The 27,793-nt window shown below is 39.8% G+C and overlaps 1 protein-coding gene and 1 non-coding gene across 3 annotated transcripts in view; both read left to right on the top strand.

Annotated features, from left to right (window-relative positions):
• Positions 1-8,074: 8,074 nt before the first annotated feature.
• Positions 8,075-8,156, top strand: TRNAS-AGA (transfer RNA serine (anticodon AGA)). The gene has a single exon. It is a non-coding gene; the product is annotated as a tRNA-Ser (tRNA).
• A 38-nt stretch (positions 8,157-8,194) lies between these two features.
• HS1BP3 (HCLS1 binding protein 3) overlaps positions 8,195-27,793 on the top strand; it is a 48,966-nt gene continuing 29,367 nt past the window's right edge. Inside the window, exons 1-5 of one of the 2 annotated variants that reach the window (XM_007437651.3) lie at positions 8,196-8,439; positions 9,575-9,721; positions 13,440-13,605; positions 19,614-19,821; positions 20,295-20,502. In XM_007437651.3, coding sequence (XP_007437713.1) covers positions 13,507-13,605; positions 19,614-19,821; positions 20,295-20,502 — 515 coding nt within the window. In that variant the 5' untranslated portion in view covers positions 8,196-8,439; positions 9,575-9,721; positions 13,440-13,506. Of the gene's footprint in view, positions 8,440-9,574; positions 9,722-13,439; positions 13,606-19,613; positions 19,822-20,294; positions 20,503-27,793 lie in introns of both variants that reach the window. The other variant, XM_007437650.4, reaches the window with a different exon arrangement.

The following is a 27,793-nucleotide window of genomic DNA, read 5'->3' on the forward strand; positions in this document are numbered from 1 at the left end:
ATGAAAAATAAAATACACGTAAAACATATTTATTAAAAAGTTAGGAGTGATGCTTTTCCTCAAAATTCATGTTGGGAAACCTTGGGTGAAGAGGTAAATTTTCCACAGACCCCTAAAAAGATGTTATAGTAAACACCTCCCACATTTCAGAGAGAAGGATCCAGAGCTGATGTGCCACCACAGAGAAAGCCTGCAAATGATCCTGCAAGAGCATTCAGTGTTTCTTCTTATATCCCTGAAGATCTGTTTGACCAACCAGATCTATAACAGTGAAAGTTGACAGGTATCCTAATTACAAGTTGGTAAGATCTTGTCTGTCATAATCCAAACCTTCAACCTTATGAGATAGCTAATTGGCAGTGGTGCAGTTATTTCTACAAAGGTACATAATGTACATAGCCAGTAGCCACCACTGCGCAACCTGACTGATGTGTTCAGCATTAGCTGCACCTTTGAAATCAAGCACAAAGAGTGCTCTATATTACATTTGTGTTACATAAATATATGAAGTCATCTTATTCTGAGTCAAGCCACTGGTGTGTTAGTCCTAGGATTGCCTGCACTCCCCAGTAGTATCTAAGTAGAAAGCATCTATCTAAACATCTTTTCCAGTGGAGAGGCTAAAGAATTGACTTTGGACTTCCTGCCTGGAAAGCATTGCTACCTAAGCCTTGAGTAATGGATGTCTGCCAGCTAATTACTGTATTGAGGAAGCACTTTGTCGCTACATGATATATGGCATACACATTTTTTACTCCATGTTCCATGGATTCCAATGGAATATTATGCTGACAGCCAGCCCCTTCCATCCTCAGCCTTTCAGTTCCAAGAGATGCACGTTACAATTGAACATTTGGCCGCCTTTGTCCCACAGTGCCTACCAAGAAACCTCCAAATGCAGTTTGCCCCATCTATTCTACATTGCAGCTTTGTCAAAACCCCTTTTCAGTTTCCTTGAATTTCCATCCATCCTGCCTGGTCTAGTCAACTGCAGGATCTTTGCTGCAGTGTTTTAAAAATTCCCCAAGCAAGTCTCCCTCTCCCAGCTCCTCTTCCTTGGAGAGATCGTTGGTTTGTTTCTTTCAGTTAAAATGCAAGCATTTATTTTTATTTCTGCACAGATACTATTTTATTGGCAAACCACTTCTTTGGATTTACCCCTTTTCAGAGACCCAATTAGCAGACTGCCATAGAAGAAATGAGAGATGAAAAGCTGCTGCTTGTTTTCTTTTCAAAACCTCCACATATATTAGTCTGCTCACATTAAAAAAGAGTATGATGTTTCTTTTTGACTCATCTGAACTTGCCAACAATCAGAGCTGCGTTCCAACTAAGTACGACCCCCCCTTTCTACTCCAAGGGATGTGCCAATCAAAGTCTTAATCCCCTACACCTGTCCTTAATTATTTATAGGCAAACACCCCCCAGCTGTAGCTCCATGGGCTACCAAGCCTGTGCCCAGGTCCTTCTTTCCAGACTTACACATCCTCTGGAATACTCTGCAACAGATGAGCAATCACTTCGCTTTCTTCCTATTAGTCTTCAAACAGGATGGAATTGAACAGAAGGCTTTCAATTTCAGTGTATTATCCTCACTCCTTGCCATTGCTTGTTATTGGTGTGCCTTTGGGTTATATAAATTCAGTAGGGCTTAATCTTCGCCCCCACCTCCCCCAGTAGAAACACTTAGTCTCCCTACTAAGATTTTAACTGCTGGCCCACACTGGCTGTCCAGACCACACTAGATCTCTAGTGCCTGGAGTAGGATGATCTACTCATTCCAAGAGGGCAGGGGCTCCTTGACAGCTGCCCTCAACTCACACAATACAGTTTCTAAATCTGTTTCCTATCTGAATGCCAAGCTGTTTCAGATGGTAATACAAATGTATTGATTTCTATTGATCTTTACAAGTGTTAAAAGCTATAAATTAGCCACTGAGTATTAATTGTTGTCTTTAGAAGGTGCTGGAATGTTGCACATCCTTCTGAAGGAATGTGATTCAGGGGAAAAAATGTTCTGCTAGGAGACCTGAATGGATGGGTGGGAGCAAGACGGAACAGTACAGAAAAATGATTCTCAGAGGCCCAAGAAAAACTTGGGCTTGAATCTGAGTCTCCCTCATTCAAATCCATCACTATAATTTCCATACTGCACCATTGTGTATATTTGTGCAATTTTTTTTTAAAAAGTACAGTGACAGTACTGTTATGTTGTTTTGTTGACTTTGAGAAAAAGAGCGAGGCAGTACATTTTTAGGCTAATTTATGGTTTATATAATAGTTGCAAATTTTTGAGCTTCCAGAAAATCTTCAACAAGGTATTTGAAATAAAAGGGGAAAGATGGTAATGGTGATAGCACTTAAGCCTTACCTATAAAAATAATATATTCTTAGATGGAACTAAGGAGTTCCAAGCATACAAATTAGAATTAGGCACAGAAGTAATGCTAGATTGTACCAGATTGTATCAAAGATGGTCTCAAGCTTGCTGAGAAGGAGAAGAAGCACATTATTGTTGGTCATCTACTTTTGGAAATTAAAAACAACAAAAGGTTTTTTTTTTTAATGCAACATCTGTGGATTTAATCAGCTTAGGATATTGTGAACATCCATAATGTTCTGCCATCTTTTTTTCCCAGAATAAATCTTCCCCTTCTTGGCGGATTGGTGGAGACCTTACTAGTTAGCCGGATAGTACGTTGATTCAGTAGTAAACATACTATCCTGCTGACTAGCAAGGTCTCCACCAATCCGCCAAGAAGGGGAAGATTCAAAATCTTTTGACAGTCAGCGCTAGGAGCTGTCTTTCTGAAGAAAAGCCTGTGCACCTCCGATGACCAGATGTTATGTGTAAGCCTTGGGGAAGGTAATTGACTGATAGATGTTGGAGAAAAGATCCTGCTATGTTTGCCCAATCCTTGAATTTTAAAATGTGTTTTGTTTTGAAGTGAAGGGAGAATCTGAATGGAAACTGTATGTGCTAAACTATGGGTGATAACGATTATTGGTGGATTTTGTCAAAGTTAGAAATTCAGTATGACCCATGTGCTGTTCGAAAGTGATATCATAGCCTGGAAGTTCAGTGGCAATGTAACTTTGCCGCTTCACTAACCTGATGAAGAAGGCAAGTCTTTCATTACATTGGAGAAGTCTACAGAAAACAACTTGCATGAAACTTTTCCACACACGTCGACCAAGAGAACTTCCGAATATAAATGGCTTGCTCTTGATTGGCAGAGTTGATGCAAAAGATCACAGACAGAAGTTTGGCTTTATTCATGTACTGTAAAACAGCATCATCTGGTGTCTCATACTGTCTATTGCATCTTCCAGATCTATTCCTTGTAAAGAATAAACAATCATTGTACAGGTAGAATAGACTAGTTTGGTTTGATGTAAGTACACAGTTAATATCATTTCTAATTTACTATACTGGACTGGACTGGACTGGGCTGGAGATCATCCATTGTTAGAAATATAATTGTCTTTATAACCGAGCATATTATTATGAATACTTAGTTGACTGGACATTCCTATATATTATAGCAAACAATGCTATTTCACAAGTACACCCTTATTTTTCTAATGGTTAAAGATTCTGATGAAACCCAAGCAAATGAATGCTTTTTGCTGTATTCCTGAAATTCCAGATGTACCTATCCAGTATCTACCTGTAAAGTATGTGATGTATCAGTTCTTTGAAAATACTTCCAATATTTGTTTAACCTCTGGGTCTTACAAGGTAAAATTCCAGAAATATATATATCATGGAAGCCAGTGGGACATATTTCTCAGACAGGACTGCAGCCCTAAGGAAAAACCGGTTGTTTTCTGTTGTTGTTTTTAATATTGCATTTCCAATCATATCTTCTGTGCAGAGTTGGTTACAGACCATCCATTAAAGTATACCCACAGATTCTCTGTTTAATTGTTCTTTAGGGCCTAGAAATCAGGCAGAAAAGAAGAAATTCTTGTGATGAATTGGGAGATATAATAACTAAGCAGAATTTTTTTAACAACAAAAATCCAGGTGAACAATATGGAAAAAACTTTTTAAAAATGTTAAGTAATGGCTATCTTGGTGATAGTGAAAAAAATAAACCGAGGCCATACTTTTATTCTTAGTTTTATTGGTGTGGTTATTATGATGATGATTAAAAATTAAATGTAGAAGGCCACTTGATTCCATTGCAACTGTTACAGTTGTAAACTTTTTAGTTTTCAAGATTTCATTATCAGACAAAATGGGTAAAATCCAGAATGGGGGGAAAGAGCTTTTGCTGATGCTTAATTTGCATCTTTAGCAGCGTATGCATTGTTAGATAGAATGAATGAGAGCATCCAGACAAGCAGTTGGTTCAGACTAGGAACAGAGTTAAGATCAGATTGGATAAGACTAAGGCTCTTGCAAGACATGCTGGGAAGAAGAAATAAGACCGCTGCAATTAGGTCCTCACTTTATGCCATTACTTTGCGTAACACTGAAAAAGTAGCTTCTTTCTATCCAAACTCATATTCTGCACAGAAGAGACAATAGGAGAAAGGGAGAAAAAGGCAAAGAAGTTTTCAGGAGGAGAAATAATGGAAGAATTCTTCATGTGAGCTTCTCTGATAAAATGCCAGCAAAGGAAATTACTAGCAGCCAGTTTTGGCAAGGTTTTTCACTAGCTTTCTGTAGCTTGCTTTCTTCCATTTTTTTTTAAAGAGCTCAGCATTTTGATTTAAACCTCTTCATTTCTGCTTTGGTGGTTGTTAGGTGGGCTTTCATATATTATTAAAGTCTGATATTTTCCTAACAAAACAGAACTTTTGGATTCATTCTAGATTAGGGCTACTAGATAAGGGCTGCAAAAATCCAGATGCCCACTGTGGCTGCAGCAACGAATTAGAGTTTAGTGTTACCTCTTATATGTATCTAAATGAAAATTTGTCCAGACTGTGGATAAGGAAATTTATGTTAAGAAATCTGAATACCTGTCATGCATAGGATTATTGTTTTAAAAAAGAATTTCTTCCTGCTGTCTCAGAGCTCTGCTCTCACAAAGTGGTGTACAAGCAAGAAGGCATAACAACCTTCATTTGACACACAAGCTAATTATAAAATCAACTGAAGGCAGTTTTACAAAGAAAGGCCTTTATTACTTGATTAAGGCATGCATAAAAGAGGCTTGGCACAATTCACAGCACCCAGAAGGCCTTAATTTCTGTGCATACCAGCCAATCTTAAGAGTTACCCTGTGAGAAGGATTATGCTTAAGAGCAACAATAATGATTGTCTTCAAATAAGACACCTCACTCATATGTCATGAAGGTGAAATCAGATATCAGTAGGATGACTCATCTGTTTTTTTAAAGTGAGACTTAATCTTACATCTATTGAAATATAATAATCAGAAGGGTGTTAATACAGTATATTTAAGAGAAGATTTAAATTCAAGCCATTAACTTCACTATATCACTTGATTATTACACATTATAAGAAAATGTCTTTTACGAAGTGTTGTGTTTTTGCCAACAATGTCAATATGAATATTCTCTTTTCAGGGACTAATTGCACCCTTCTTTAAGAGGCTGTCCTTGGACCCATCACTTTTAGACAGCTATTGTCCTGTCTTCATCCTTCCTTTTTTAGGGAACATTGTTGGGAAGGTGGTCAGTTTGCAGTTGATGAGAATCCTGGAAGAAGCAGATCATCTCGACCCATTTCAGTTGGATTTCAGGACAGAATTTAATACTAAGCCAGCTTTAGTTATGTTTGTAGATGATCTGTGGCAGAGCTGGGATGGAGGTGATGCGTCCATCTTCATGCCCCTTGATTTTTCAGTAGCTGACCACAGTATCCTTCTGGGCTGGCTCTGGAAGTTAAGGATAGGAAGCACCATTTTATGGTGGTTCTCTTCTATCCTCTGGGGCCAGTTTCAGTTGTGGTAGTTGGAGGGGAAAGGCTGCTCCCTAGGCCCCTCCTCTATGGGGTGCCACAGGGCTTGACTCTCTCCCCCCTTTTATTCAACATCTACATGAAACCACTGGGTGAGGTCATCCACTGGTTTGGGGTTTGGTATCATCGGTACATTGATGATATCTAATTATATTTTTTGACTCCAGGCCAGCCGTGTGAGGCTGTTGAGGCTGTTCCACTGCCTGGAGGCTCTGCGGCTTTGGATAGGGAAGAACCGTCTCTGACTCAATCCTACCAAGGCCAAATGGCTGTGGGTGTTAAGGCCTCCTAGATTTGAGGATAATCCATCTCTAACCTTGGATGGGGTAGCACTTTCCCATTCAAGAATGGCATACAGTTTGAGGGCCCTCCTTGATTTGTAGCTATTATTTGATGTGCAGGTGTCAGCTGTGGCTAGGAAGACCTTTGGACAGCTTCATCTGGTGCACTAGTTTTGCCCTTTCCTATATCAGGAGGACCTTCAGACAATGACATCCTAGGCATCTCATGGCTTCATCACTACATGGAACTGCCCTTGAAGACAGCTTCTCCCGGAGGGTATCTGCCTGTCCCATTCCAGTAGATTGGATTGGGTAGCCACATTCCAGGTCCCTTCCCTGAAATATTGACATCTAGTGGAACCTCAGAAGTGTGCCTTTTCCGTGGCTGCCCCTACGTAATAGAACACCTTCCTCCTGGCAATCCAGCAGGCCCCCAGTATTCTAACCTTCCAGAAGGCTATAAAGAGTAGAGTGGTGGAAGCCCATGGATGGCTGTTGGGACACCCTGGGGGGACGGTTGAGGCCCTGGGGTTTTAGTTTATGGTTTTCATAGTTTTATTGTGGTTGTGAGCTGCCCAGAGTTGTGCTCTAAGATGGGTGGCCATACAAACCTTTTAAATAAACAAATAAACTTGGAAGCTTCAGATGGTCCAGAATGCAGTGATGGTCATGGCTCAGTATGCCCATATGATGTGCCTGCTTTGAGAGCTGCACTGATTGCCAGTTTGCTTCTGGATGTGATTCAAGATACTGTAATGACTTATAAAGCTCTACATGGCATAGGGCCTGCTTACTTGAGGGACTGCCTATTTCCCATGGTATCAGGCTAGCTGGTTCAATCTGACAGGGTTGGCACATTCTGGGTCCCTTCGATCAAGCAGTGCCAATTATTGGGACCCTGGAAATATGCCTTCTCTGTTGTAGCGCCTACCCTCCGGAATGAGGTGGCCCCTGAGATCTAGGAGGCCTTGAAGACCTGTTCTCCCAGGCTTTGGGCTAGGGTTGTTGGAGCCCCTGGGGTGTGTGTGTCATGCTTGTCTTGTTGACTGGTTCTGCCATCTGGTTATTACTAATGTTATAGGCTTTTTTACATTTTTGAACTGCCCAGAGTTGGTTGGAGTTAGGTGGTATCAAAGCTGAATTAAATCAATGGAATCCTCTGTCCCAGCTGAATCAATTCAGCCTGATTTCATGTACTCCAGCATGAAGAAAAAGCCCTCAGGTTGTCAGAAGTTAATGGTACTTTTTCAATGAAGTGGTCATAACACTTCATTGAAACGGCTTAAGAAACTTTGCTGCTTGAGGCAAAGGAGGCCAACTGCCCTGCAGTCAGATCTTTCCTCAGGAATGGCAAAGGAGAATACCTATAAGGATCATATACTTTCTATGAGAAAAGGTCTGATATTATTTTTCAATGAAGGGAAATAGCATTAGTTTTACAATGCAGTCACTAGGTATTAATGATTAAAATGTGTAATGTTTAGAGGAATGCATATATTTTCATACATTCTGATCATGCCATTCAAAATAGCCTATTACCTTTGGAAATAAGTAATGCCATGCAAAGCACAGAAAAGCTGAATGAATTACTAAGTGACATAACTTAAAGGCATGAAATAGGAAAAGGAAATACAGTTAAATCCAGACACCAACCCCATTCCCTATACTTCTCCATACTTTTCTAGCCTTGCAAACCATCTTGGTTTATGCCACGTCCATACAAATTTCATTCATTCATTCACTGGCTGCCTTTTGTTCTATGCGTTTCTCTCCTTCCTTTCCCGATACAAACATCGATTCCCGAAGAGAAGGAGGAATTTAAAAATGTTTGCTTAGAAAGCTTCCACCACCAGGAGTAGTCGTGGCCGAGTGGTTAAGGCGATGGACTAGAAATCCATTGGGGTCTCCCCGCGCAGGTTCGAATCCTGCCGACTACGAATGTTCTCTTTTAACCCTGCCAACTTTTAATTGGTTGGCCCGTACTCAGCGGGCAGAAAGCAGGGCACGGAGTCAAAAACGGGACTCTGCAGCCAATAGTTTGGAAAAGACAGACGGAAGGGATTGTGTCATTTCTTCCGGGATCTCCTTCCCAGGCTTGCACCAGAAGCAGCTGCACCGCAGAGCAGGGGAAATCGTGCGCGTTGCCTGGCAGACCAGGAGCCAAGGAGGGGAGAGCACCATGCAACACGGCCCGGGGCCTACCGTATTCGTCACCACGAGGTGAGGACGCGCCCAGTTGCATCGCCTTCCCCGCTCCCAACGCTTTTCGGGAGGGCTTGCTCCCGCTTCTTTCGAGGCGGGCGGCAGGGGGGGGAGGGAGAGAGAGAGAGAGAGAGAGGGGCGACTCGGAGAGTGCGCCCATGCCAACGCAGGACCACCTTTGCCCATCAAATGCACCTCCCCGGCCTGGCACCGCCCCTGGGAACAGCTGACCGAAACCAAGAGGGGGCGGCTCAGCTGAGTCGGAGAGGATCAAACCACCTCCTCCCTGGGCGGCGGAGGGGCTCCACGGGCCCTACTTTCCCACCCCAGGAAAAGCCTCCTCGCCCGCCCCGCCTTGCATTCCTTGCTGCCGCGGCGGGGCGCTTCCCGCCCCTTTGGGGCCTCTTCCTTTCGCTGCTAAGAGGAGCTGCTCCTGCGGTTCCCTCCCTCTCTCCCTTGCCCGCCCGCCCGCCGTGCCTGCTGGGGCGCCCCCCGGGCCCGTTTCCCTTTCCCGCAAATCCCCTGCCTCCCCTCCCCTCCCCTCCCCTCCGCGAGGCTGGCTTTGCTAAGTCCGCTCGGAGCTGTTTTTCTACCCGTCACGGCCATGCCGTTCTTCCATCCAAAAGCTTACGTAGGCCTGCTTCTTAAAAAAAAAAAAAAATGAAGGAAGACAAGCCTTTGCGCAATATATACTGTATATCCCTTTTAAGGAAACCGTTTCCCTGGTTGCTGAACTACAGTGCCCAGCATCCCTCCCCATTGGACTGATGATGGGGCTTAAAGCTGGGCAATATTTGTAGGGCCAGGGGTTCCCCTTCCCAGCTGTCAGTTACTTGATTCCTTCAAACGACTTCCTGTATGGTGTTGCAAACTTATAGTCTGTATGTGGAAACCAACTCTACTAAACCTCTGAGCTGGCGTTTATGCATACTGTATCTGCACTGCTTGTAACACTGACAAAAATGAATAGGAAATTCATGTTAGCAGAGTAATTTACAGGCATCCTGTCCTCATGACTACTTATACTGTACTGCCATCAGTATTTGCTGTAGTGTAAAGCAAAAGGGAATTTCTGCTTGCAGTGCCTCAAGGGGGAAGAGGGAAAATTGGTAAGGGAGCGGAGAATATAGATGACTTGTTTACATGTGCTTAGGCTTAAGATGAAGATGCCCTCAGGTCAAACTCCTGGTGACGTAAACGGACAAATCAAGTTTGCCAGTGATCTTGGCAACAGCATGGACAAAGGTTGCCACGGCATATTCTGAAATGTTTTTCTACTTCCCGCCCAAGTACTAGCCAGGTTGGTATGAAAGAGGCTTAGTTGTGAAATATATGTACTGAAGTACAAAACATGCAGGCATTGTGGAAAACAGAACTTCACAGTCCAAATGACAACATCCATAGAGGGAGAGGAGGTGTCATGCATCAGAAAACATGTGGATGTGGAGGGATGCAGGATCTTGAAGGTAAACATGTAGTTTGTGCTTGAGAAGTGATTTAAGAAAGTAACATTAGTTACTGATTCTCAGTTCCTTATTTAATGAATGTTCAGAAGGGAGTCAGCCCAAAAATGAACATTGGCCTCTCTTGTATAATGCAGATACATGGTTGATGGGTTATCCCTTATGACTTCTAAAATAATTATTTCCATTTAAAAAAACAAGATCGTGCAATACGTTATGATTTCAAGCGACCATAACAAATATACATCCTAGAAACAGACTTATATGAAATAGTTCTGAATCATGTCTGTCTCAACAACCTGATAATAATAATAAATATTAAGAAATCTAGGGATCAGGCTGTGCACTCAAAACAGTTTATATCCTTATACTACTTTTACACAAAGTTGATCAAATGTATCTCAATCTTGACTCCTGAGTTGGGAAAGGTCATAGGATCAACCTTGGCAAGTCTTCCTTTTCCTTTTCCTTTTCCTTTTCCTTTTCCTTTTCCTTTTCCTTTTCCTTTTCCTTTTCCTTTTCCTTTTCCTTTTCCTCTGCCTCTGCCTCTGCCTCTGCCTCTGCCTCTGCCTCTGCCTCTGCCTCTCCGAGAAACCCTGTCCCAGATAATCTGTTTCACTCAAGGCCCTCTGTAGCTGGGAGCTCGCCACCCTCTCAAAAAGCTTCCCTAAAAAGGGAAGGTTGGAGACTGAATGGAAGTTATCCAAAACCGTAGGGTCCAAGGATGGCCTTTTGAGGAGGGGCAAACCACCGCCTCTTTCAAAGCTGGTGGAACTACCTCTTCCCACAAGGAGGCATTTACTACTGCTTGGACCCAACCACATGCTACCTCCCGGGAGGCCTTAACCAGCCAGGAAGGGCATGAGTCCAGAGCATAGGTGGCAGAGCTCACAGCAGTAAGGACCCGGATTGACCAGCTCAAACTCTTCCCAGATAACCGAGCTAGGATGTGCCTTAGTCACATCCACTGGATCTGCCCAGCCAGAGTCGAACTCTGAACAAAGTAAAGGCTGTATCTGACAGATCCCTAGGATAGTCCTCGTAGCGACCCTGCAAGGGCTTACCCGGCCCCCACTTACCCAGGAGGGCCCTGGTCACCCGAAAGAGGGCTGCTGGCCGGCCATCTGCAGATGCAATAAAAGTAGAGAAGTAAGCGTGCTATGCTGCTCTTACCGCCACAAGGTAAGTCCTAATACAGGCTTGTACCTGTGCCCAGTCAGCTTTATCCCTCGTCTTCCTCCAGTGGCACTCTAGGCATCTCTTGTGTCGTTTCATTTCCCTGAGCCCAGCTATTAACCAAGGGGCCCTACGGGATCTGCAATCACAGAGAATAACTTATCCTGTTATTTTGTTTTCTTTTTAAAATGCATGCATGTATTTATTTAGCAGATTTATATCCCACTTCTTCTGCAGGAGTTCAAGGCAGCTTTCATGAGGATGCCCTTTTATTTTATCGTCACAACAGTAACCCTATGGGGTAGATTGAGCTGAAAGAGAGAGACTGCTAATAGAAAGTCAGCTAATGAGTCTCTGTAGCTGAAGGTGGATTGAAACCTGGGCCTTCCCAGTCTTGGGGTTTTTCTCTACTGCAGCCATAAGCTGACTGACTCTTGTGCATAAAGTGGCTGTAAAGGCAGCCAGCTTAAAAATGTCCTTTCTGGATTTTAGGCCTCTTTTCCACCTTGGCAATGGTATTCTGTCCAAACTTGGCTTACCATAGTCCCCAGTTGGATGACTTCTGTGCTTCTTTATCCCTCCCACCCATACCAGGGAACCAAGCACCGATTATTTTCCTTTCAGTGGCTGGGTTATTGAGGACTGATGAGATCTTTTGTAGGAGCCCCCTTTTATTGATTCCCATCATGCTCCACCCCTTCCCATCTGATGGGTCCACTGGTAGACTGGCTAAAAAAAAGAAAAAGAAAACATCAGCATTTTGCCATTATTTCTGTCACCTGACCTAGGAAGGGAAACTGGTAGAATGGATTTAAAAAATCTCCACTGTTTCAGCATTCCATCAGTGAACTTGTAAACACTGTTTTTTTCAGAGAGCAGGGCAGGGAGGCAAATGAATGAGCAGGCTGCTAGGTGGTATAACACACCTTTCCTTCCTCCTGCTGTCTACCTGACCCAATGGTCTTCTTCTGATCAGATCCTACTCATAGGGGAGAGGACTGGTTGCATCATGTTGTCCTTTTCCTCCTTATTTTGTAAAAAGAAAAAAACATAAAATGTGCTATTGTTATTTGGTGTTTTACCACTGAATTTCAGCAAATGTGATTTTGGGGGTGCAAAAACAGACTGGGAACTTGCCTCTGGCCCATAAGCAGTCTATCTCTGCTTGATGAGGGGGGATAGAAATCTGACTTATCACTTGGGGTCAGATTCAATGCACCTGGCTCAATAGAAACTCCCATAATATACCAAAGGCTATAGAAGTGAGAATTGACTTAATCAAAAAATCATACCCTTATCTTCTGTGTAAGATAGCATAAATAAGGATACTTATTAAAATTTGAATTATTGCAACTAGTGTTATTCTTCCCAAAGGAGTCCAGAATGGGGTACCCAAGCCAACAATGTCTTTCTTAAAACAGTAAAAATAAAAGAAGCTCCTATTAAACAAGACAATAAAACAAGAGCACAATATACAGCCAGATTAAGCTATTTCTTTAAAAGTTGCAAAATTTTGCTACATAATGTGTAAGCTTCGCCCACAAATGGTTGCTAGTAGTTATTGATGAAAGGGGTAATATTGTTGTCTGTTTTATTGTATCTATTTTTATTGGTCAGTGTCCGAAATAAATATGATGACGATGAAGTTAAAATAATATTTATTGAATTAAGCTAGTGTTGAATGGTTTCTTGCTTAACACGCAGGCAAGAGACCATCAAAAATGGGCACGTCAATGATAGGCAAAGTGTGCTGAAGAAGGTAAAGAACTGGGGTTGTGCATCAAAAACAAATCTTAGGTTTCCCTTGATAATACTTCTTACTATATTCTGATTTGTTGTTGTTGTTGTTGTTGCCATTACAGTTTGTGAACTGGTGTATATCTGTTGCTGGACAGTTCCTGCTACTTAGTTTATACTGAATGCTTCCACGTGTGCAGCTATGTTCCCACATACTGATTCTGCGAAAAGAAAGAATGATCACAGAGGCATCGCTATCCCTTAGTATGACCTACCTTCCCTGGTGGCTGTGAAACTGAAATTATTTAGACACCTGTCAGATATCTTTTCTTATAAATCAGATGCTTTGTATTTGGAGAAAGTATCATTTTTGTATTATCATGGAGCACCAAAGAGACTAACTTTCGTCTTGTGTAAAATAGCCTCACGTTTTCTCTTTCTCCCTTCCTCTCTTAAAATCGGCTTGGATTACACAACTCTCCCAGTTTATCGTGGTAGTTTTTACTTCCAAATGCTAATATCTCATTTCCCCCCTGAGCTCTGAGTACCTATGAGCCAAAAACTGGTGTCAGCATTAAGAGTGTATCTTACAGTGTCTCAAAGATTTCAACATCTTTGAAATTCCTGTTTTTACCTTTGCAGACCTCTTCAGAATGGCCATACAGGGATAGATCTGTCAGTCCCAGAGTACCAAGAAATACGAGGAAAAATGATGTCTGGGCATGTGGAATATAATATTTTAGTAGTTACCCAACTGGCTGCATTCAAATCTGCCAAGCACAAACCTGAAGACAACGTTCAGTTTATGGTAACAAAATAATTTTAAAGTGTATTTTGTACTGAATTTTACAAAGAGTACACATCATAACAGTGGGAAACCAAACTTATTTCATTCCAGACAACATACTTTAAAAAATACTAAATAATACAGACCAAGAAAAAAGAAAACAAATTAAAGGGGGGAAAAAAGAAATAAAATACAAACCCCAAATCTAGTAAGATCATTTACCTATTTGTGGGTGGGAGAGAATAAGAATAAAGCTATTCATGATTTTTGAAACTTCATAGCTCATGGCAGTGCCACCAAAAGTCCTTCCCCATGAAGACCATCCAAAAGATGCACATGGCTGGTGCCATCTCTGGAGAAGAGTAGAACTTTCCATTATGGTATCAGATCTTGGTCCAGTTCTTAACAAAAGGATAAAATTGGATCTGGATTATATCAGCCAGCATATGATGACTAGATGTTCTATTACCTGGAATATTGTTGGGGGAACAGGAGTTTTCTCTGATATCTTGCATTCTATGTGAAAGGATTTTGGTTGGAGGAATACTCAATCCTGTAAGATTAAGTCCAAAATTTTAAATCCCAGTGTAAGAGTTAAAGCTGACTCAGTGTTATTCTTTACATAGTAGATGCTGTAACAATTAAGTCAACTAAAAGATCAAAGTTAACTTTCCCTAACTTGGGAGTCCTCCAGCTGTTTGGACTTTTAAAATTCCCCAGCCAACGTGGCCATTGCTAAGAATTCAGGGAGTTTAGCCAACCAGAATGCAGGAAGAGTGTAGAAAGCCATCTTTAATATTTTGTATTCAGTATTTGTTGATAGTTTTCCAGCAGTTGCCATAAGTTCCCAGCCCCTGTTCTCAAAATCACTTACTAATTCCTCCAAAAGTATTCTTTTCATTGCATTAAGTCGTCAATCATTGAGGGTTGAGAAATCAGTGGCCCATCATACTCTTTTGAAAAGACAGTCCAGGGAACGCGTGAGACCCTCTACAGTGATATCTTCTTGCAGTTTGCACTAAATCCCACTGTATCTGGAAACTGCAGGTTAGACTAATAATTTAAAGTCATAAGGTTGCCCAACTCACAGCAACTCTGGGCTGTCTTACAAATTTAAATTATAAATCTGTGCATATTAAAAACAAAACCCAGATAGATTTCATCAGTAAAGAAAATAATAAAAGAGGACCAGAATGGGGCAACAATCATACTATAAGTATATTAAACACAATCCTATTCAGATGGACCCCCCCCCCCGCCTAACCCAGAGCCTGGGGAAAGAGCCATGTTTTCAAAGCTCATTTAAGGGATAGCAGGGTCCTTGCTGTTGGAACCTATGGGGTTGTGTTTTGTCCTATGCCTCCCTACGCCAATTAATGAGCAATGTGAGTTGGTTTTATTTTGTTTAATTGGAGAAATATTGAAGTTACGTTGTTTCAGATAACCAAAACTTAGGAAGGACTTCTCAAGTGCCGCTTCAGTAGTAACGCAAGATCCCAAAATGCAAAATACACTGCAACACTGCAGAGTAATGTAATGGCTTCCAGATGTACAGAGCTTGAGAAACATCACTCAGACCATAAATATCTTCTGCGTGGCTACTCAGCTCAGATGCTTTGATATTAATTTGAATGGCCCGGATTTTCTATAGCAAAATGAAGAAGCCTAGGAGATTTCCTTTCTTTTGATTAGTATGCCATGGGCAGTTCCAGTAGAGGGCACTCAGACACTGTTGAAACTCTAGTCATGTTGGCAGGATGTCAGTTTGAAATCTGAAATAATGATTTCATGCTAGATAGAACAGCTGACACTTCTCTGACAGTTGTGTAGGATTTTGCTCTCATTTGAAACCAAAGGGCTTCCTATATTTGTATGTAACTTAAGTTTATCCTATAACAGAAGGTGAAAGAGAGGTTTACAGTGTGATAGAATAAGTTTTAATTCTGCAAACAAGCTACTATTCCACGTTTGAAACAAAGATTGGATGTTTGTTCTGTCTCTCTAATGGATATGAATGCTGCTCTAAGCTATAGGACACCATAGGATTCAATGCAATGTTTAAAATGCTGTTTATCTTTGCTTTCAGTCTTGTTTAGTTGCCTTTTAGTCACAAAATGGCTTTTCTTCTTCAGTTAGCTTGTAAACACTGACAATGGAACCTCTTAAAAAGTGCACGCTTTATATTCAGAGCATTCTTTGTGAATATTGCTGGAGTTAATAGTAGTAACAGATCACAAGTCCAGAAAGAGGCAGTAGAATCAAACAATGTCTTAGCTTAATGGGACCCTTTTGGACAGCCTTTCTCAACAGGGGTTCTGCAGAACCCTAGGATTCCACAAGAGATCATGATTGGGAAAAAAAAAATGTTTTTAACGTTGTGTGCTACACAATACTAGAACTCACAGTGGAGGGAATTTTTACTCACTAAGACTTAGCTTACTTATCATGCTAAGGTATCGTGAGCTATAAGTATAACAATTTTTATGCAGGAGTCCCTGAGACCTGAAAATTATTTCAAGGGTTCTCCAGGGTAAAAAGGTTAAGAAAGGCTGGTCTTGGCCTCTGGTCCAATTCCCTGTTCAGTGTAGGAATCCATAAAACCATCTCAAACAAATGCCATCCAGCCTCTGTTTGAAATCTCCCAGCGTGGGGGAGTCATCACTGCTCTAGGTAGGCAGTCCTACTGCTTAACACTTCTTACTATCAGGAAATTCCTCAGTATTCATCCTGCATCTCCTTGTTTAAAAAAGATTTCAAACCACTGGTTTTTATCCTGCTCAGTTTCAGCAGGGAACAGGTACACGTGACGTCTTTTAGATCTATCTAGACCACTGTCATATCTCCCTTTAGTCTTCCCTTTTGCAAGCTAAATGTGCCTGATCTAACTGTTCCTTATAGAGTTTGGTTTCCAGACCCCTTATCATCTTGGTTGTTCTTCTCTGAACCCACTCCAACATCTTCATGTCACTTTTAAAGTGCAGTTCCCAGAACTAAATACAGTACTCCAAGGTAAGTCTTCCTAAGACAGAGTACAATAAAACAACTACCTCCTGTGATGGATGGAAACACTTCTGTTTCTACAGGCCAAGTTTGCATTAGCCTTTTCAGCTGTTGAATTACCTGCTTGCTCATGTTCACTTGGTGATCCTTCTCATATACATCACTGCGAAGCCACACCTCTACAGTTCTGTACCTATGCACTTAATTTATCCTACCCAAATGCAGGGCTTTATACTTCTCACACTTGAACATAATCCTGTTGGAATTGACTCAGGCCTTAATCTGTCAAGGTAACTTTGTAATGTAATCTTGTCCTCCAAGGCAACCCCCCCATAGCTTGCTGTAGTCAGCAAAGCTGGTAAGTATCCCTTCCATTCCATCCTTTAATTATTTGTAAAGCTAGGTTTCAGTCTTTGAGGCGAAAATGGCCTTTTGGCCAATCGTTATTTTTTTTCTAACCTGCAACATGTGCAAGTATGTACCACCCTATCCTTTCCTTCATTTCATTCTGCTTCTCCCTTGCCAACAACTGAGAATAGGAGCAGAAGGAGTTTTTGTTAGCTTCTATGAACTCTGAAAAACCTGATTGACCACTCACTGTCACAGGCAAAAGATTCATTTTATTTATGAATATAGTCTTTTGTATTATTCACTTTTTCTTCCATCTAACTCTTGACTCTGGCTCTTAGTATGCCATATGAGATGGAATTTGACGGAAGAGTGTTTGCTAGAGCATGTTCCCCACCTAGGATCTATGCAGAGGCAGTAATCAGTTCCATTTTTACTCTCCTTCCTGGGCCCAAGAGATGCTTAATGGAGGTCACCCACATTTTGTGGCAAGGGTAGGTAGCCCACATGATTTCTTAGCCCCCCTTTTATTGTAGCTCCCAGAAGCCCCAAGATTCTGCCAGTGAAGTTCCATGGCAAGCCTGGTGAATCTATGATGCTTTACAAAATAGTCAAATAGGTCTGTTATACCTCTGATATCCTTTCTTTTGAAAAGAGAAGCAAATTCTTCAATACAAAAAAAAGGGGGGGGGCTGAAAATATTAGTTCATCTGATGATAGCAGATCACCCCATCACCTCTCTCTTAGCTCTTAGAATTTGAAAAAATAAGATTAAAAAGGGGCTGTAGAAGAATTGCCTGTCTCTGCTTTATGGAGTTGGTAACAGTTCACATTTCCCCATCTTTCTGGAGGGATCCAGTGGGAACTATTTTGAATCCTTTTCTTCCTCATGTTTTTACATATTTTCTGCTTTGCCTATCTGTTTCTGCCCAGATTTTCTCTTTTACCCTTCACTCTGGCATCAAATAGCCTGTTGCCTACTGAACCTCTGCCTGGCTCTTACTCTGTATTTACACTTACACTATGGCAGACTTGCTTGTAGTTGGTTGAAAGTCTGGAACTGATCCTTTCCTTGTTTCTGTATAACTTAAATCTTGCAAAGAAATTCTAGGCCAGTTGCAGATTAAGTTATTATGGTCATGAAACGTGTAATTATCTTATAGCTGTCTTCTGCAATGGCAGGAAATTAAGCTCCAGACTGGTAGACACAAATATTATCAGCTAATTTTGTAGTAGGAAGAGCTCTGCTTCCCCTTAACCATGCATGCGTCTATTATGTAAATGATAGGCAAAGTTCTCATGGCTGAGGGCCACCTTTGACATTTTGGAGAAGGAACGGCCTACAGTAATTACAACAGTGAAGCTTGGTGGGTGAATCCATGTCATCTATATAGTCAAGACCAGCATTTTCAGGTATTTCTGCCTTTAAATGGTGGGAAATTGTACTATTGAGTTTTGAGAACTGTGCATGGAAGAAACTCCAGGAGGTTCATGTATGTATATGTATCTCTCTCTCTCTCTCTCTCGTATTTTAATGAATTTTATCTTTGCTGTAAAATGCCCAAAGTCATTTCAACGAGATGGGCGGTGGCAAATTTGATAAATAAATACAGTTTTGTAGGGTTTTTTGGTTTTGCTTTTTACCATAGCAAATAAGGTAGGTGATTTCCAGAATGAAGGTTTATTTTATTTTATTTTATTTTTTAAAGTTTATATTATTATTATTTTTTTATTTTATAGACACCTATAGCTGAAGGAGGTTTTGAACCCAGGTCTAATTGTGCATTTACAGCATCTCCTGTTCCTATAAGCACAGGGACATAAATAGAGTTATGTTCTTTTACAGAGTATCATCTTACTGTACTTGCATGTGGACTTTCTCTGTAATGATACCTACTCTTTGGAATGGTTCCCTTCCCATGCCACCAATATTAAGAATAATTTCTCCACCGCATCACCAATATCTAGAAGTATCTACTATTACGTCTTTTAGATGCCTACTGAAGACGCATTTCTCCCAGGCCTTTCCTCTGTAAAAATTTTCTCCTCTTCCCACCTTTTAAACATGTTTATATCTGCTTTTTGTTTACTGTAATTTTAAGGATGTTTTTCAACTTCTGACTCCAAGTTGTTTTGAACACGGGAAAGTGATATAAAAGATATTAAACAGATAATGCAATCATTTTGAGTACATTAATGGTCCAGTATTCTGGGGATCACTAAATTCACATACTGCAGGGATGACAATCCACAGGTCATGCCACAGATCTATTTTTGTCACCCACAGACAAAATTGGGCCACCAAAATTTGACAGATCAATTGGCACTTCTAGTTGTCTGTGTGTTTTAAGGTATAAACTCTAAAAGAGATCCATTAAATTTCGGAGAGACTTAACACACGTATTTGTGTAATTTATCCAAGGCCATCAAAATAAAAGCTGAAAATATTGGCCCTCCTTTGTCCAGTTGCTCATTACAGCCACCTCCCTGGTAGCCCTTGGAGGATAATAACAACAATAACAACAATAATAATATGCATATCCTGATCTAAAGTAGTTGCCCCTATATGATGTGTGGGAAACTACTATATTTTCTTTCAAAATGGTTAGTCAGTCTGATCTGTTACATGTTTCTTTATGCCTGTCTCTTAAAGAATGAATATTTTTCTCCCTACGTTACAGGTTTCTAAGAAGTACAGCGATATTGATGAGTTTTATCAAAAACTTGTCACACGTTATCCACAGACCTCTCTGCCACCCTTGCCAAGAAAAGTGCTGTTTGTTGGAGAATCTGATATTCGGGAACGAAGGGTTGCCTTCAATGATATTATGAAATTGATTTCTAAAGATGTGGCTCTAGCATCAAGCCCTGAGTTGCTGGAATTTCTGGGTAAATTAAAAACATGTTCCTTACACTGAGTGGAATTTTAATAAATAGGCCATGGATCAGGTCTTGGAACTTTGCAAAATCAGCTGTGTTTTCCATCCTATGCTTAAAGTCTATGTTAAATTCTCATGCCAAAATTGTCACGGATATATCATGGATGATACTTTTGGTTTGCTTTCCTACAAATACAATGCTACAAATCCATTGTACCATGTTATCTGGATGTGAGAATGTTAGTTTCAAATTGTTTTCTGGGGGATTTGGAAATAGAAGACTATAGTTGGGAAGTGCCCTAAGTAAAATATATTTATTGTCACAAATTATTTATAGAGGGCAGAAATGTACTTTTTTCACATATAAGCGCCCATTTTCATCCAGTATAAGAATACTGCTAGCAGTTAGTGATACTGATGCAGAGAAATAATAGTTGTCTATTTTGAACCACTGCATTCGTTTTTCTTTGCCTCTTTTTACAGGAACCAGATCCACTAGTGTCATTGATGTCAAGAGTAAAAACCTTCCCAAGAAGGAAGAAGAGGATGAAGAAACTGAAAGCTTTGATTTTTTCAAAGAGGAAAAGATACCTGATGTCATTTCTCAGTTCAGTTCATTTAAAGGCCAAGATGCTAAAAAGGAAAAAGAGGAGGAGGAGGAGAATGATGTCGACCCACTTGGTGTCCTCAAGTATGTCTTTTCAGTTTTGTTTTTCCTATCCTAGAGCTACCGTATTTGTGGTTGTAAAACTCCAGATGACTAACAGATAGCATCAAAGTGTTAGTTTCTTTAGCTCTTTGCTGTCATCACATGATCTTCTGAATTTTTGCAGCCCAAATAGCCAAGGTGAATTCAGAATTCATTTCTTAAAAAGTATTTCAGAACTGCTGGTCTGAGGACTACTAAAAAATGCAAAATGACTGAAGAAGCGGGGGGGGGGGGCAGCATGTACTTTACATACTGTCAGGTGAAAGTTCAAACAGCCCTGGATAATCAACCTTGTGCTCAGTGTTACAAGTAAAAGAGTTGAAAAAATTGGGCAGGTTTTTGTTTGTTTCACCATTTTGCTAAGCCATCCCAATCTCTGGGTGGACAGCAGAATAAAAATACAGAATAAAAGTAAAAAGAAAGACATATAAGTAATCCTCTAGATGGCCACCAGAAACATTTAATCCTTGGCAAAAGCCCAGTGGAATAGTATTGTTTTAACAGCTGTGCAAAGTACCAAGAGGAAGGGGATTGCTTGAACCTCCAGAGGCAAGAAGTCAGATGTTTGATATATGAAACAAGGTGGTTTTCCATATTTTTATGACAGCATCACTGCCAGTCAAGTATTTATGTATTTATTTACACCCATACCCACGCCTCCAGTCTCATGGCAGTGTACAATAAATCAAAATAAAGGTAACAGTAATATAGAAATACAACAAAAAATAATAATAATGTTTAAAACTGTCAAACTGTATCACCCAAAAAAAGTATAAACATATTGATGACAGGTCTTAAATAAATGCCCTTCTCAACCACATTGTTTTTAAGGCTTTTTTAAAGATCAGTAGTGATAGAGCCATCTGAATTTTTGGTGGGAGGTGGTTCATTGATTAAAAACCAGGCATTTCTCCTGGGTCTCACATGGGGGAGGAACCTTAAGCATCCATACATGACTAGATTGATAGGAGCTGCTTGAAGTCAATGGTCCTATAGGCACCCCAATGCCAAGCTATGTAGGGCTTTAAAGGTTAAAGTCATTCTTATACTGGCACTTTGAATTGTACCTGGAAGTGTTCTGGTAAAGGGTTGGTGTTAATATGTGAACAGTGGATCTCATCCACCAGTACGCAAGCTGATGCATTTTGGGCCAGCTGCAGTTTCAAAGTAGTTTTCAAAAGTAGCTCTGTGTAGAGTGTATTGTAGTAATCTAATTGGGAGAGGACCAGGGCCTGGGTTGCAGTTGCCAGGGCCTCCTAGAGTAACTTTAGCCAGAATTAAGCCTGTTTAAGTTCCCTTGATTTGGCTGGAAAAGCAATATGAAAGCAGCAGGTTCATCATATCTGACACTTCCCAGATTTTTTGGATTATAATTTACAATCACTTGCATTGGCCATGCTGGTTGAGTCTAGTTTGAATCAAAATCCAAAACTTTTGGAAGGAAACCAGCTTACCCATCACTGGATTTGATTTTGCATATACCCTCCCTCCCTTGATGAAGAACTCTTCCAGACTCCAGCATTAGAATTTAAATAATTAGTCCAAATAAACTTTTTGAGCTAGAAGGTATAGAAAAGTTTTTTGTTCTGGGATCACCTGAAGCAAAGTAGCAGCAGTCTTTTCCAGAATTTAATTTTAGTTCATATTTTTTAGAGAGAGACAGGACTCCTCCATGACTGGGGGCGGGGGGAATATGTTCTGCTGTATTTTCAATGTAACTCAGCCAGAAGTCACCAGTAGTAGTAGTTTTCTTTTTCTTTTTTTCTTTTTCCATTTTTAACTTCTGTTTTCCATTTTTCCTTTGTTTCTTTTAAAGCCTTTTATTTCCTTGTTAATTTTTTTTTAATCTGTTGCTTTTCAATTTTTTTGGTTTTTAAAAAGTTTGTTCCGTTAAATGAACATTCTTTTTCCTTTTTTATTCTTGAAATATTGGGTTGTTAATATGCAGGGTTTTTTCCATTTATGTCATCTTTAGAATGTAAAAGGCCTTAGATATCCTTCTAGGTGAACACAGATGCTTACTAAATTAGGCAATTTAAAAATTGATGTTAGTTTGTTTTACAAGGAGCTTATATGTTTCCTACATGAGAAAGATCTTTATTCTAAAAGAACAAGTATATATCAAGTATATGTGAGTGGAAATTCAAAATCTGCTAGGGATAGAATATTTTAGATTAACAAGTCTACAACATTTGCAATGGAATGAGAAATAACTGAGCCAGAAGGATATTTTTAATACTTGTGATTAAATATTTTATTAACTCTATTGCATTTATTATTATGGTTCTACTAAACCCTCTCCTGATGTTTTCCATAAGTGTTTTGAATATGTTTTTAATTTATCTGTGCATCAGATAATTATGGCTAGAAACTTTAATCAAGTTTAGATCCTTTTTATATATTAATACTGTTCCAGCTAAGTTTAATTCCTGTACATGGAAAGTGTTATAGGCTGATATTCTGGAGTTTAATTTGATGGCCGTACATCAATTAATCCTTCACAGCGTGGGGTGTGTGTCTCTGTGTATTCAGCTTCACATCAGACTTGTTCCCCATTTGATTATTTTTTTAGTATCTCATTCCTAAGTGATTTGTTACATGAAATTGAGATTTGGGCTCTGTCAAGAGAAACATTAAGTTAACTGCAGTGGGAATTGGGTACTTAACTGTGTGTGATAAAACAAGAAGAGGTAGGGTCAAGAATGAAGGGGTGATGAATGAATGTTGACCCAGTACAAAATACAGTAAGTACCTTGAGATGGTTTGGTCATATAAGGAGAAAGAATGAGGACTGAAACACAAAGGAATTATATGATGGAAGAATAAAGTGAAGGAAAGAGAAAAATGAATGAGGCTGTGGTTGGAGGGAGTTGAGGAAATCTCCAAAAAGAGAGAGGCAAAAAAGTTAAAGGACAAAAACCAGTTATAAAGTGGTGCAGGTATGTGTTGGAAGCAAGATGAATTGCAAGAACAGAAAGATACAAAAAGGTATATTGAATGGTGTTAGTGCAAACTAGATTTAGTTAGCTGTCCTTTTCTTTCCCATGTCTTTAATTTCTTTGGTTATTATTCTGTTTATGTACAGTAATTTGTATAATGTTACTTATCCTGAAAGAGAGTAGAGTGATGGGTATGCACATCTGTATAAAAACTGGGAATTTATCACTATATGAAGAAATATGGATTTTCTGAGATGGAGCATATTAAAAAAGGTTACTCTTTTATGATGAAAAGACAATTCCATCCTGGATTTACAATTTGGGATGGATGGATGTATTTACTCTCTATTTTTTGAGGTAGTTCTTGATCAATGTAATGGGAAGACTAATCAATAATATTCTGTATGGTCAAGATTTAATGCTGTTTTAAAAACTAAGCTCTTTTCATATATATTATAAAGTGTTTTCACGTTTTTTCTTTTTATTTCTTCTTTTTTGTATCTTTTTCACCATTTTTTTCTATATATTAAAGTAATAAAAGAAATCAAGCTACCATATTTGGGCTGTTAAACTTTTACAAGGTAGCAACAAAGTGATATAGAATACTCTCTGTGGAGTCCTTGGTGCTCCCTGAGCTTGGTTGTTTGCTTGCAGACATTTCATTACCCAACTAGGTAACATCATCAGTGTGAGTCATCATCATGAGTAACATCATCAGACTCTCACTGATGATAATGAAATGTCTGCAAGCAAACAACCAAGCTCAGACAGCACCAAGGACTCCACAGTTCAAACCTGAGCTACATATATTCTCTTCTATTGGAAGAATATTCTCTGCTGTCAATGTGATGGTCCAGATATTGGCTGGCCAGTTATGCTAACCGTATGATGTGGCCAAACAAAGGTTACTAGAAGGCTGCTCCCCTCCCCCCCAGCTTTAGCTATTGAAGATGGTCCTCACTGTTCCAGATTACTTTTGTTGTTTTGACTAGGTAAATAAGCATATTATAGAGCAGAGGAATGGGCTGAAGTCGCCCACAATCCTACTTATTTTAAGAACACCTGTGTGGCCTTTGTGGAGTACAGGGTTAGTCCTGTGCATAAAGAAGAAACTGGTGGCAGCTTTTCTTTTAAAAAAAAGAACAACCTAGAACATTAAAAAATTAAACAGGTGAGGGAAGGGAATCTGGCTGGCCTCAAGGATGACACCAATGAGTCCATCAGTGCTCATGAGATCCAGATGATCCATTCTTGTGCTCTACGGGTTATAGAAATCATGTTCCTTGAGATACAGAGAATGTCAATAGGATGCATATTCCTATAATATAAAATCTAAAACCTTTCTCTTCTGAACTCAGGATTTTCAAGTAAATTATATTAGGCCTAGTAAATGTCTCCACGTAAGTATCAAAAGCTGCAATGGGAATAAAACCAAATGATACAGTTGCATGCAAATGTTCAGGTACTTTTGGTCTTAATGTATATTTCAATAAATCACTATGTAATAGAACAGAAGCTGACACACCTCTACGGAGAACAGAGTTAAACATGATGACTTCCTACATATTTGAAGGCATGCTTACTATTTATGGCACAGTTGTTACAGATTCAGAGTAAGAAAATAGTGAATATGGCAGGTGCAGAATTTTTGTCACTTAATACTGACTTAATACTACTTTATTATTATTATTATTATTATTATTATTATTATTATTCAGTTATTAATAAGGGAGGCTGACAAAGATGATTAACTTGTTAGGCCTACAGTTAGCCAGGAGAAGACAATCCACTGGGGAATGGATATTCTTAACTTCCAGCTAACAATTTCAGCTGTGAAAAACATTGCTAAGACATAGGAGTTACATGGAACTCTTAAAATCAAAGCAGGATCTGGAAGAAAAATTTCTACTAGAATTGAAAACTGTTTTGCAGAAGCTGAACCCATAGGTTACTGCAAATGACCTGCTGAAAAGTTTAGCAGACGCTGGAGTAGTTGTCTACAGGATCACTATATAACATTGCTGATATGCCTGAAACATTTCAGAACAAGGTGCTTTGGACTAATGAAATGATTGAACAATTGAACGATTCAGCCACAATCATACTTGATATGTTTAGAGGAAAAAGGGTGAAGCATTTGAAGGTAAGAATAACTTACCAATTGTTAAGCATGGCTCAAATATTGTTTGGGTTGTGTGCAGACAGTGACACAGGAAATATTGTGAGAGTAGGAAGAAGAATGGATTCAATTAAATTTTGGCATATCCTAAAAGTTAATGTCCCACAGTCATGAAGAAATTGAAGCTGAGAAGAGATTGGATATTTCAGCAAGACAACAATCTGAATTATACCCCCAAATCAACTATAAAGTTCTTACAAGAAGGAAAGATTAAGGTTTGGGAATGTCTTTTACAGTCCCCAGCCTTGAATATTATTGAAAATCTCTAAGGAGATCTCAAACATGTAGTGCATACAAGGAGGCATACTCTTATGTCTGATCTAGAAGAGTGCTGTAACAAAAAGTGGGAAAACATTTCAAAAGCAAGAATAGAAAGTCTATTACCTGGCTCCAGGTAATCATTTTATGCTGTTACCTCTGCCATAATAGGTGTTTTAGACTGAAAGGGTATGACTTTTGAATCTGTAAACAGATAATCTGCAACTTTTTGAATCTGTGAACAACTGCACATAAATAAATGCACATTCAGATTTATAGAAAGATGTCTGTTTAACATACTGTTTGACCAGTGCGGCTGAACATTTACTTGCCACTGTATCCAAGTAGCTTTTTATTCAGACTGCAGTTCTAAATAAGACATTTAGGCCTTATATTATCAATTATTTGAAAATGTTTAAATCAGCCCATTTTGTCAGCAAATGACATAGAGATGGTAAAACTATTCAAACACTTCAATATCTGCTTCAGCCCTCTGTTTTCCCAGCTGCATCAGGAGCAGCTGTCCAAGATACTCTGGGCACCATGGAGAAGGTTCAGAACATGCATCCATGATCTTCCCTGTTGATGTTCTTGAGAGCAGCAAGGGAAGCCTTCAAGAACCGCCCATTCAGAGCACGTCAGGTGCCTTGAAGCAGATGTTTCCAATGGAGACACTTTCTTCCGTCTTTTCCAAGGGATAGGGCTGGTGACATCGGAGGGCACGAAGCAAGTGTGTGTGTGTCAAACTGATAAAAGCAGCATTGTGGCATCGCACTGCAAGACCTGCCCTTTTGTACATGTGGCGTACCATCGCAGGTATGTACAAAACGGGTGAACCTTTCAGCACAAGGCTGCAGTGCTGCTTTCATCATTCTGACTAAAATCCTGTGGCTGCTGATGGGCAGGGCTTAAGTGGAACAGAGAGGCTTTGGTGGAGTGACTCAGGAAGCCCTTAGAATGCCTCTTTGTAGCATGAAAGTCGTGATTCACTTTAAGGTAAACAATTCATCGTATTAATATCGATCAATACTATTTTGAACGAATGCCTTGCTCTTCTAAATGGCAAGTTTTGGCATTTGTCACTGTGCTGTTCTAAGCAATTTTGGCTTTTGAATTAGTTTCTAAGCTATTTCAAATGGTAGAAGGAAATGGAAGAGCAGTTTTTCTGTAATAAATACATTCAGTAACTAATTGCCTGGATGATACCTAGCCTGTACACTAAAAACTTCAATAAAAAATTAATGAATGTTGGGCCCTTGGGGAATATCTTGCCTTGTCCATCTTGATAAAACCAAGTTTTCTATTATAATTTTTATTGTATAGCTGCCAGATAAAAACATATACTTGGAAGGGAAGAGAGAAGCATTTTGATAACAAAAATAAAAGATTAATTGTGGTGGTGTATAAACTGAAGCCTGCATCTCCTTTGGCCACCAGCTCAGACGTGCTTGTGTTAGCCAAGTACATTGCTGCACAGCCTTTGAGATTTTGCTTTTGACAACTGAGTTACAGGCCAGGTCCTGAAAGCAGGCCTGGCCATTAACTAGGGCCAAATGACACCAGCATTGGCCATGCTTCCAACCCCAGCCATTTGTCAAAGCCACCATTTTTAGATAGCAGCTTTTGGCAATACTATGACATTCACTTAACATTGGCTTCTCTTCCCTTCAAAGCGTATGTTTTTATCTGGCAGCTGTACAATAAAAATCCTAATAACAATTATAATAGAAAACTTAGTTTTATCAGGATGGACAAGGTAAGTTTACAGTGATGTTCCCCAGAGGCCCAACGTTTGCTTAATTTTTATTAAAGTTTTTAGTGTATAGCTGTAATCTTTGTTTTCATGCTTTTTTTCTCTATTCGTTAAGACAGATAAACAGCATGGGTATACCTGACC

This window comes from Python bivittatus, unplaced genomic scaffold (genome assembly GCF_059951505.1).
Source record: "Python bivittatus isolate LINGU-HERP-01145 unplaced genomic scaffold, Pbiv_v1 ctg000020_np1212, whole genome shotgun sequence".
In the NCBI taxonomy this organism is placed as follows: domain Eukaryota; kingdom Metazoa; phylum Chordata; class Lepidosauria; order Squamata; family Pythonidae; genus Python; species Python bivittatus.